Here is an 11274-nt window from a genome sequence, read left to right as displayed (position 1 = left end):
AGAGTCGAATAATGGGTTCTGCGCATGTCAATTGTGCTATAGTAACCAGTTTTATCGAAAATAAAAAGGTCGAAAATTGGTCATTTTTTGAAAAAATCCCTGTATTATAGTACAGGGAAATTTTCGAAAAAAGGCCAATTTTTGACCTTTTTATTTTTTGACATAAATGGTTACTATAGCATAATAAACATGCGCAGAGTCGAATAATGGGTTCTGCGCATGTCAATTGTGCTATAGTAACCAGTTTTATCGAAAAATAAAAAGGTCGAAAACTGGTCATTTTTTGAAAAAAATCCCTGTACTATAGTAAGGGAAAATTTCGAAAAATGGCCAATTTTCGACATTTTTTTTTTTTGACATAAATGGTTACTATAGCATTATAAACATGCGCAGAATCGAATAATGGGTTCTGCGCATGTCAATTGTGCTATAGTAACCAGTTTTATCGAAAAATAAAAAGGTCGAAAATTGGTCATTTTTTGAAAAAATTCCTGTACTATAGTAAGGGAAATTTTCGAAAGATGGCCAATTTTCGACCTTTTTATTTTTTGACATAAATGGTTACTATAGCAGAATAAACATGCGCAGAGTCGAATAATGGGTTCTGCGCATGTCAATTGTGCTATAGTAACCAGTTTTATAGAAAAATAAAAAGGTCGAAAATTCGTCATTTTTTGAAAAAATCCCTGTACTATTGTAAGGGAAAATTTCGAAAAATTGCCATTTTTCGACCCTTTTTATTTTTTGACATAAATGGTTACTATAGCATTATAAATATGCGCAGAGTCGAATAATGGGTTCTGCGCATGTCAATTGTGCTATAGTAACCAGTTTTATCGAAAATAAAAAGGTCGAAAATTGGTCATTTTTTGAAAAAATCCCTGTACTATAGTACAGGGAAATTTTCGAAAAAAGGCCAATTTTTGACCTTTTTATTTTTTGACATAAATGGTTACTATAGCATAATAAACATGCGCAGAGTCGAATAATGGGTTCTGCGCATGTCAATTGTGCTATAGTAACCAGTTTTATCGAAAAATAAAAAGGTCGAAAACTGGTCATTTTTTGAAAAAAATCCCTGTACTATAGTAAGGGAAAATTTCGAAAAATGGCCAATTTTCGACATTTTTTTTGTTGACATAAATGGTTACTATAGCATTATAAACATGCGCAGAGTCGAATAATGGGTTCTGCGCATGTCAATTGTGCTATAGTAACCAGTTTTATCGAAAAATAAAAAGGTCGAAAATTGGTCATTTTTTGAAAAAATCCCTGTACTATAGTAAGGGAAATTTTCGAAAAATGGCCAATTTTCGACATTTTTTTTTTTTGACATAAATGGTTACTATAGCATTATAAACATGCGCAGAGTCGAATAATGGGTTCTGCGCATGTCAATTGTGCTATAGTAACCAGTTTTATCGAAAAATAAAAAGGTCGAAAATTGGTCATTTTTTGAAAAAATCCCTGTACTATAGTAAGGGAAATTTTCGAAAAATGGCCAATTTTCGACCTTTTTATTTTTTGACATAAATGGTTACTATAGCAGAATAAACATGCGCAGAGTCGAATAATGGGTTCTGCGCATGTCAATTGTGCTATAGTAACCAGTTTTATCGAAAAATAAAAAGGTCGAAATGTTGTCATTTTTTTGAAAAAATCCCTGTACTATAGTAAGGGAAAATTTCGAAAAATTGCCATTTTTCGACCATTTTATTTTTTGACATAAATGGTTACTATAGCATAATAAACATGCGCAGAGTCGAATAGTGGGTTCTGCGCATGTCAATTGTGCTATAGTAACCAGTTTTATCGAAAAATAAAAAGGTCGAAAATTTGTCATTTTTTGAAAAAATCCCTGTACTATAGTAAGGGAAAATTTCGAAAAATGGCCAATTTTCGACATTTTTTATTTTTTGACATAAATGGTTACTATAGCATTATAAACATGCGCAGAGTCGAATAATGGGTTCTGCGCATGTCAATTGTGCTATAGTAACCAGTTTTATCGAAAATAAAAAGGTCGAAAATTGGTCATTTTTTGAAAAAATCCCTGTACTATAGTACAGGGAAAATTTCGAAAAAAGGCCAATTTTTGACCTTTTTATTTGTTGACATAAATGGTTACTATAGCATAATAAACATGCGCAGAGTCGAATAATGGGTTCTGCGCATGTCAATTGTGCTATAGTAACCAGTTTTATCGAAAAATAAAAAGGTCGAAAACTGGTCATTTTTTGAAAAAAATCCATGTACTATAGTAAGGGAAATTTTCGAAAAATGGCCAATTTTCGACCTTTTTATTTTTGACATAAATGGTTACTATAGCATTATAAACATGCGCAGAGTCGAATAATGGGTTCTGCGCATGTCAATTGTGCTATAGTAACCAGTTTTATCGAAAATAAAAAGGTCGAAAATTTGTCATTTTTTGAAAAAAATTCCTGTACTATAGTAAGGGAAATTTTCGAAAAATGGCCATTTTTCGACCTTTTTATTTTTTGACATAAATGGTTACTATAGCATAATAAACATGCGCAGAGTCGAATAATGGGTTCTGCGCATGTCAATTGTGCTATAGTAACCAGTTTTATCGAAAAATAAAAAGGTCGAAATTTCGTCATTTTTGAAAAAATCCCTGTACTATAGTAAGGGAAATTTTCGAAAAAATGGCCATTTTTCGACCCTTTTATTTTTTGACATAAATGGTACTATAGCATTATAAACATGCGCAGAGTCGAATAATGGGTTCTGCGCATGTCAATTGTGCTATAGTAACCAGTTTTATTGAAAAATAAAAAGGTCGAAATTTTGTCATTTTTTGAAAAAATCCCTGTACTATAGTAAGGGAAATTTTCAAAAAATGGCCAATTTTCGACCGTTTTATTTTTTGACATAAATGGTTACTATAGCATAATAAACATGCGCAGAGTCGAATAATAATAATATATGCGCATATATTATTGCATAATAATAGTCTTTTAAAAAGTGCCGATTTTGGCCATTTTTTGAAAAAATCCCTGTACTATAGTACAGGGATTTTTTCGAAAAATTGCCAAATTTCGACCTTTTTATTTTTGGACTTAAATGTTTAATAGGTCTATAAGGTGATAATAAATCAATATATGCACATAGCCATATTATTGCATAATAATAGTATTTTAAAAAATGCCGATTTTGGCCATTTTTTCGAAAATTGGCAAAATTTCGACCTTTTTATTTTTGGACTTAAATGGTTAATATAGGTCTATAAGGTGATAATAAATCAATATATGCGCATAGCAATGTTATTGCATAACAATAGTATTTTGAGTGCATATTTTTGTCAAAATCCTCAATACATTCTATAGGATGCTAGATAGGCAATAGATGTTGATATATTATTGTCTATATTTGACTGTAATACAATACAATTTAATATTCAAAATTATCTTTAAAAATATTGGTCCTGCACAAACTTAAACTAAACAGAATCTACTTTTTGCAGGGGCTAGCTAGCATTATGGGAATCGATCAATGGAAGTGTAAATAAACACGATCTTATTCACCTGATTTTGTGTAATGATGTGTGACCAGCATTCTAACACTATTCTGCGGCGGCCATGATGGTATTATGTGTAAAATACTATTGTGATTCATCCACCAGCATCCTAACACTATCCTGCAGCGGCCATGATGGTATAATGTGTAAAATACTAATGTGATTCATCCACCAGCATCCTAACACTATCTTGTGGCGGCCATGATGGTATTATGTGTAAAATACTATTGCGTTTCATCCACCAGCATTCTAACACTATCCTGCGGCGTCCATGATGGTACTTCAATTACAGTTTGCTCAGTGTTCTGAGATGATGAAGTGTTTGATTGGACCGTCACTACTGTTTGGCTTGCTGATTGGTGGACAGACTGTCGAATGTTCCTTTCCATTATAAGCTGTTCTGTTAGCTCTACGCTCTCGTAGCGAACTGTTTGTAAGCGATATAATCCATCATCATATAATTTGTATCTATAGAAACATAATCAGATATTAGAAGACCGTTTTATTCGACAACTTCACATTTTACAAATCACTATTTGAGTAGACAAGCTTCATAACTTTGTAAAAACAAATATTTAATATTTCACAAATGATTAAAATTATGGTAAAAAAATATATTATTATAATACAATCATATTAGTAAAATAATTATTTTTTGTGTCATGGATCAGTTGTTGTTCGTGTGCGTTCTGCGTATTTGCATATAAGTGTCTTGCTGCTAGTTGTTTTGCGAGCATTGTGTTTGGCGCATTTGCATATAGGTGATGTTTTGTTTAACTACCTGGTTTTTCTGTCTGCGCGTCAGAAAAGCTTTTGTTGCAAACACAGGAAGATGTGATTTTCGTTACCGTGTTGTATTATTAAGCCGTTGTTGAAGTTACCATTGTAAGTAGTAAAACGAATTATATTACACGATAGACGGATCATTGCCTGTTAATTTATTATACGAAATTGCATGCATACAACTTAAATAAAGCAAATAATGTTCTCAAATCTTTACTTCAATTTATAGAGAAATGGTTGATTGCTGTACGATCTTTCGTTCTTATTTAGTAAATACATCATTCAAGTTGATTCAGGTATTGATCATTTGTAATGACGTTTAATTGATTGTATTGTTCTTAATGATAACCAGTTTGTACACAGTGTGTTTAAGTATAGTGGTAATACAGTGGTAAAGTGAAGTTATAAACTGATTATTATTGATTATTGGTAATACAGTGGTAAAGTGAAGTTATAAACTGATTGTTATTGAAATTATGTAACGCTTGTTTGTATATTTGCAGGGTTTTTTTCCTTCGTTCTCTTTATTTTCTGAGTAACGTTGATTCGTACACAATAAATGGTATGGTAACGGCAATCAACAACTTGTTGTCTTTCTGTTGGTCTTGATATTGCATTCATTTGAGCCAAGCCTCACACGCTTGATACCCGGGGAGAGAACTTCCAAATTAATCCGGGCATGGTCTCACGTACCACGACATTTGTTTTTTTTGTCGTCTTCCAAAATGGCGTTCAAGTTATTTTTGGGCTGAGGGAGTGACATATCTACACTCTTTGAGGTTTATAGACACAACTTTGCGCTGATTACTAGCTGCATTATTATGTGAGTATGTTTCCATACATGTTTGATCAAAAAAATGACCGGGGTAATAATGTGCAGCGCATTGAGAGCTTGCTTAAGCGCTATATAAGAATGAACTATTATTATTTTAATTAATTATATGTTGAAATCATGACTGACTTACCTAAATCTACTATGTCCTGCTGGCCATTTCAACTTGTGCACTCCTTTTAGATGCTTTGTTAGTCCAAAGCCTCTTGTGTAAATCTTATCACATAGATGGCAACTATAACATGCTTTGCCGTTTAACTGAAAATAACAAAGATTTCAGATGACATAATGAAAAATTTAAAGAAAGAAAATCGGATTGGAGGAAATTTCATAGAAAGCTGGAAAGCAATTGACTTTAGATTGTCCGGTGAATATACACAAGTCAACAAAGGTTTGCAGTACAAGTTAGGAATGTTTAACCGTTTCGGTTGTTATGCTACAGCGCCGTCTTCTTCTAGGCACATAAAGAAGACGGTTGTCACAACCGAACCATCGAGACAATCTAAGCTTGACTTTATTTTGGAAACGCATGGTGTAGTGCGCTGATTCGTACCTTATGCACGCTTGTAATATGGCTTTGTAGCGTTGATAGCGTGGTGCTTCGAAATTTGCACACTTCAAAGCAACACTCATAGATTGGTTGTTGGTTGTGACAGTCCAGATGATACCGTAGGGCTGACATAGTCTTGAACCTAAAAACATTTAAAAAAAACAATTTGTTTTTAAATTTGTATCTCCATTGAGATCCAGCCACTGACACCCACAGCGTTGTCATTTTTTCAGTGCTTATTTTATTTTGTATCTCCATTGAGATCCAGCTACTGATACCCACAGCATTGTCATTTTTTCAGTGCCTATTTTATTTTGTATCTCCATTGAGATCCAACCACTGACACCCAAAGCATTGTCATTTTTTCAGTGCTTATTCCATTTGTATCTTCATTGAGGACTAAAACTCAATACAATTTGACCAATCAGGTTTTCATGTTATGTTCAAGTACAACCACCATTTTCAAACTTACGATAGATCGCAGTATTGGCAAGGAAAAGGTTTTTCATTTGAGTGTCTCCATCGTATATGTTTGAGAACTCCAGATGGGGCAGGACACGTCATTTCACAATGAGGACATTTGTAATTGTTAACTGTAAGAGAAAAAAAGGAATTGGAGCAAATTTTATTATTTCAGTTTTTATAAAACCTTGATCCTTGTCATTTGATTGGAGGATTGTGGGTCACATGATATTCCAATAATACTACCTTGAACCTATGCGAGATAAAAAGTGCATTTGACTTACTATGTGATCTGATATGGTCTCTAAGAAGTCTCTCGGTGGCATACACCTTGGAGCAGTGTGAGCATTGGTACTTTTGAACTGTAAATGAAAAATATACAGAAACTATTACAACAAGAATCTATGTTACAATAAGTACCTACATTAAATTAAGTTCCTACGTTATATTAAAAAGATACAGTTAAATTACATAAATATGCTTTGTTATAGTAAGGATCTATGTTACAATAAGTTACATTATAGTTTAAATTACAAGTCTTCTCGGATAAGGACTTAAAACTGGAGGTGCAGTGCACACATCTGGCTTGTGTTTGTGAGGCTTTTAAGAACCAGTGCATCTTTTTGAAGAGTACTGGTTCATTCAGCCCCTGTTTTGGACACACGAATGGGCACCGTTTGACATGAAGGGACCCTTAGGGGAGTAGAAAGCTGTGGTATGTGTCGTCCACACCTGTGTGCAATTCAGCCCAGTAGGCTGCAAGTCACAGGTTATTCCCCATTTACGTTTAATTGACCTACGTTCGATGGCTACTTGACGATGTAAATGATCAAAGAACTTGCTACGATTTGAGAACAGCGACCCGCACACAACACACGCATACTGCTTGGCTTGTGTATGGCTTCGTATGTGATCTTGTAACTTAAACTTGGTCTTAGTAACAGATAGACAATCTAAAGATAGTTTAAAAAGTTATAGATTAATTCTTTGAAAATCCAAATTGGGTAAGGTAAATCTTTTTCAAGATTTATGATCAACAAGTTGTAGCATAAATAGAAAGAATCTCATAATATGGTGACATGACGATCTAAGGAAAATGATTGGGCAGGAGCCAGTGGATATAGGGATTGGTAGAAGAAAATGGACACACTGAAAAAAACCAAAACACTACCATTACCAGAAGGCACGCCCACGAGACACATTGATGAGAGAATTTGGAACAGTGTGAAACAAAAAAATTGGAGCCTTCAACTATGAAGTTTGCTCATAAATGGAAGAACTTGATAAGGAGGTGAAGAATGCTGGAAATATGTGGAAGGAATCTGCCTGAACCATGTCATACGAGTAGTTGATGACCTATGCACTGCTAGGTGTAACAATGAATGTAAGTTAGATTATACCATACAGTATTCAAGTCCCTTTAGGCATTTGAAATTAGAACTGCTGACTCTTATGACAGCCCTGCATTAGTATCTGCCTCAGACATACAGTATTGGCCCATGCCTTTCCTCTGGTCAAGGTGGGCACTGGACGAGAGAAGCCCTTGACTAATGTTAGCACCAGCCAAAGGTGCTTTAACCAGTCTTGTCTTAGTTTCATCCATCATTCAGATGAATGTAAAACTAACTGATATTGTCATAAACTGTAACTGTGAACATAGAGGATAGGTATTTTGTTTACAGTTAAACAAATACATACCTTGCCATTTGCAATAATGTGTTTCTTTCTTTTTGTCGTCAATCACTGGTGAACTATCAAGACCATGGTATTCAGCATGCACATGGAAGGACTCTGGGTTGTCGGTTACAAACTAAAAAATACACAATCAATTAATTAACTAGACATGAAACTCGTCACTTTGACGAGTTAGTTATCCGCACCACGACAAACGCCACGTGCACGTCATACGTTGGAATATTGCACACAGATAAAGATTATGGCATTATGACAAGAACTGAAGAATATGACATGCTGTTAGTGCTGAATTTTGTGTCATATAGTATATACATGCAAACAGTATAAGCTGTATACATATTACATACAGTGTAGAATAGGTGAAATTACGGGACCCGCCATTTATTCCAATTTTTAACATGGCGACGGTATCAAAATGAAACACTTAGATAGCAATTTCAGAAGGAAATTATCTCAGGAACAACATATTAACGTGTAGAAGAAATTTGAATACGTAAAATATAGATGCGCACCCTTTTAAATGTGATGAACTATTACGCAAAATATGAAAATACGACTTTTTTTATTCAACTGGCCATATGATGACGTCACAACATCCGATTGGCAAAATGTTTACATGAATTCGTATCTACAATCCAATAGCTTCCAGAAAACGTTTTAATCGTGATTATCACATTTTATTCTTACGAGCTATTACAGATTAAAATTTACTGTAAAGATGAAATTAATGACCCACGTAATTAAAATTTTTAGGCATGATGACGTCATAAAAATTAAAATATTTTTATCTCATGCTAAAGAAAGTTGATTGACCTACGCAATATATAAATGTAGGAGAAAAAGGAATACAGATAAGCGCGATGCGCTCCATTGAATGTGATGAGCAATAACGAAAGAGACAAAAATCCTATACGATGACGTCACAATGTTTTTTTAGCCTTATTGATGCATGATCCGATATCTACAACTCATCAACTTCTAGATTTTGTAATAAAAATAAACGGTTAACGGTTTACTTTAGAAACTATGACTGTTTAAAAAAAGACATAATTTTGACGATTTTTAAAGCTTTTTCATAAAAAACGCGCACGAATTGTCTAATTCAACGTGTTCGTATGGCGTTATTTAAACTGGAAAAGGTCTAAATTGTTTTCAAAATCACTGGGAAAGGCTTGAAAAATATAATTCAAGAGAAAAAAATATGTTTTTAACGCTATGTGCGCATCGCGCGCATAAAAAATTGCGCGCCCGTGGGAATTTTTGACATGCTCAAAATGACAAGAAACGCGTAAAAAGTTGATTAGAAATTAATTTTGCGCATTTTGAAATTTTAAATGCGCGTGCGCGTGTAACTTCTTGTCAAACATGCCATTTTTAATCCGTAGAAAGTTTGCCCCTGATATGACTTAAATTTTGTCAAAGTGTCAATACTAAATGACTTTTGGTTTTTAATCTATGATCAATCATTGAAATTCATAAAATTGCGCATAAGTCACGTTGCGCAACTATGACGTCATTCAAAAATAGGAGGTGCACAACTTCACGTAAATGCCCATATGTTGTCAAAGTTATGAAATGTTATGTTTACACATTTTAGAGGAACACGACTCACAAAAAGGAAGGAAGGAAAGAAGAATAATACAGAAAAAAAATATTGATCTCATACAATTACAAGGAGTTATCCGCTTGGTATACCAAGCGGATAACTAATCAGCTACAGTGCAATAAGATAATGACAAGAGCGACAATTAATCTTATTTAATATATCAGATTGGAATAATAATTAATAATAGTTCATTCTTATATAGCGCTTAAGCAAGCTCTCAATGCACTGCACATTATTACCATGGTCATTTTTTGGATCAAACATGTATGGTAACATACTCCAATAATGCAGCTAGTAATCAGCGAAAAGTTGTGGTTTGATCTAATCGAGTACCCATTTATACACCTGGGTGGATTGAGGCAAATGTAAGTAAAGTGTCTTGCCTAAGGATACAAGCAATGCGGCGAGAGTTGGATTCGAACCACGATCAGTAATCCAACACACTGCGCCACACGCCCTCCGAATACTGCATAGAACTATCAATATAAAAATATAAATTCTCAATGCAATAATAAAAATACTAACGTCGCAATTTTGCCAACCACATTTAAAACTTTGCGGTAGATCTGGAATTAAATTAGCACCGTGTGAATCCAACTTGCACAACGCCTTGCCCATCTTCTCTCGCTCTTGATGGCCCCACCATTTTAATTTTGTATGGTACGCATGAAAATAAAGATGTCGTAGAAGAGGTATTGGTCCATTTGTGACAAAACCGCAGCTTCTCCACAAACAGTGGTACTCAACAGTTCCTAAATAACAAGAATAAATCACAGTTATTTATAATTTCCAAAAGTTTTTAAATTTGTTTGTAAATTTAAAATTTATTTATTCGATCATCATATTAACAATACAATAACATTCTACAAGGATACTTGCACTGAAGAAGTTAAATTTTTTCTGCCTGTTTAAATCTACTGACCTTCAATAACAATGTCAAAGTTCATATAGTTGTCGGGTGTTATTCCTTTTGGAAGGAATTCCAACATATGTATCTGAATGTGTTTGATGTAGGATGAAACATTATCAAATACTTGTTCAATGTTGCACCATTCGCAGTGCAATTGCATTGGCCCTTTCTTTAGCGTCCGTGGCATGATCTGTATAATTAAAAATTATGAAAAAATGTAACAAATATTTGCTTTCCACTAAGTTCTAGTAGGAGGCCTAGGCCTAGTTAGTATATTATTATTAAATAAGTTAGTGCATAATACTACCTACTACTCTAGAGAGTAGAAGAGTTAGAGAGGCTAGGCAGGTCGAGTAACCAGTCAAGTAGTTGTTGTCACACACTCTGCATAGATTAATTAAGCCCTCTACTATTATTTATAGGGCCTAGCCTAGCCTCTAGCTAGTAGGCTAAACTAAGACTCTAAGTAGGCCGCCTACTACTAGGGCCTAGGCTAGGCCTATAAACTAGGCCTCTAGTATAAGGCTACATAAAATAGCTAATTCAACTAATTACCCGTTAAATTATAACGTAATTTTATTAACAAATTAAGTGTCCCACTAAGTACAATTTAAGGAATGCTTTTTAAAAATCACAAACACTTTTTTCACCTTTTTTATTTACGAAGGCCTAAACTCTGTCGCACTGCAGTTGTTGTGCCGCGGGAAATCTTCTTTCCGTGATTATATTTTTGTTTTTAAAAAGACGAGCGCCTCCTAATTTTGCCAGAGTGCAAAATGTAAGATACAATAACCAAAACAATTACACTTTTTGTTTTTGGAATATATTATTAATCATATATTAATTTAAAAAACAATATCTATATTTGTTAGTATTTAATGTGTAAAAAGATACA

At 33.9% G+C, this 11274-nt stretch overlaps 1 protein-coding gene across 2 annotated transcripts; it reads right to left on the bottom strand.

Annotated features, from left to right (window-relative positions):
• Positions 1 to 3380: 3380 nt before the first annotated feature.
• On the bottom strand, positions 3381 to 11109 carry LOC144850780 (histone H4 transcription factor-like). 2 transcript variants are annotated; one of them, XM_078708215.1, is made up of 10 exons: positions 11030 to 11109; positions 10392 to 10569; positions 9995 to 10221; positions 7867 to 7978; positions 6969 to 7121; positions 6453 to 6530; positions 6179 to 6299; positions 5710 to 5848; positions 5290 to 5414; positions 3381 to 4009 (listed from the first exon to the last, which is right to left on the bottom strand). In XM_078708215.1, the coding sequence occupies exons 2-10, from the start codon at positions 10564 to 10566 to the stop codon at positions 3766 to 3768; spliced, it is 1374 nt and encodes a 457-aa protein (XP_078564341.1). In that variant the 5' UTR covers positions 10567 to 10569; positions 11030 to 11109; the 3' UTR covers positions 3381 to 3765. The 2 variants fall into 2 exon arrangements, with proteins under 2 accessions (XP_078564341.1, XP_078564342.1); XM_078708216.1 differs by lacking the exon at positions 11030 to 11109 and adding an exon at positions 10687 to 10707.
• Positions 11110 to 11274: the final 165 nt, after the last annotated feature.

This window comes from Antedon bifida, chromosome 8 (assembly GCF_963402885.1).
Source record: "Antedon bifida chromosome 8, ecAntBifi1.1, whole genome shotgun sequence".
Classification (NCBI taxonomy): Eukaryota; Metazoa; Echinodermata; class Crinoidea; order Comatulida; family Antedonidae; genus Antedon; species Antedon bifida.
This window is presented reverse-complemented; position numbering and strand designations above follow the sequence as displayed.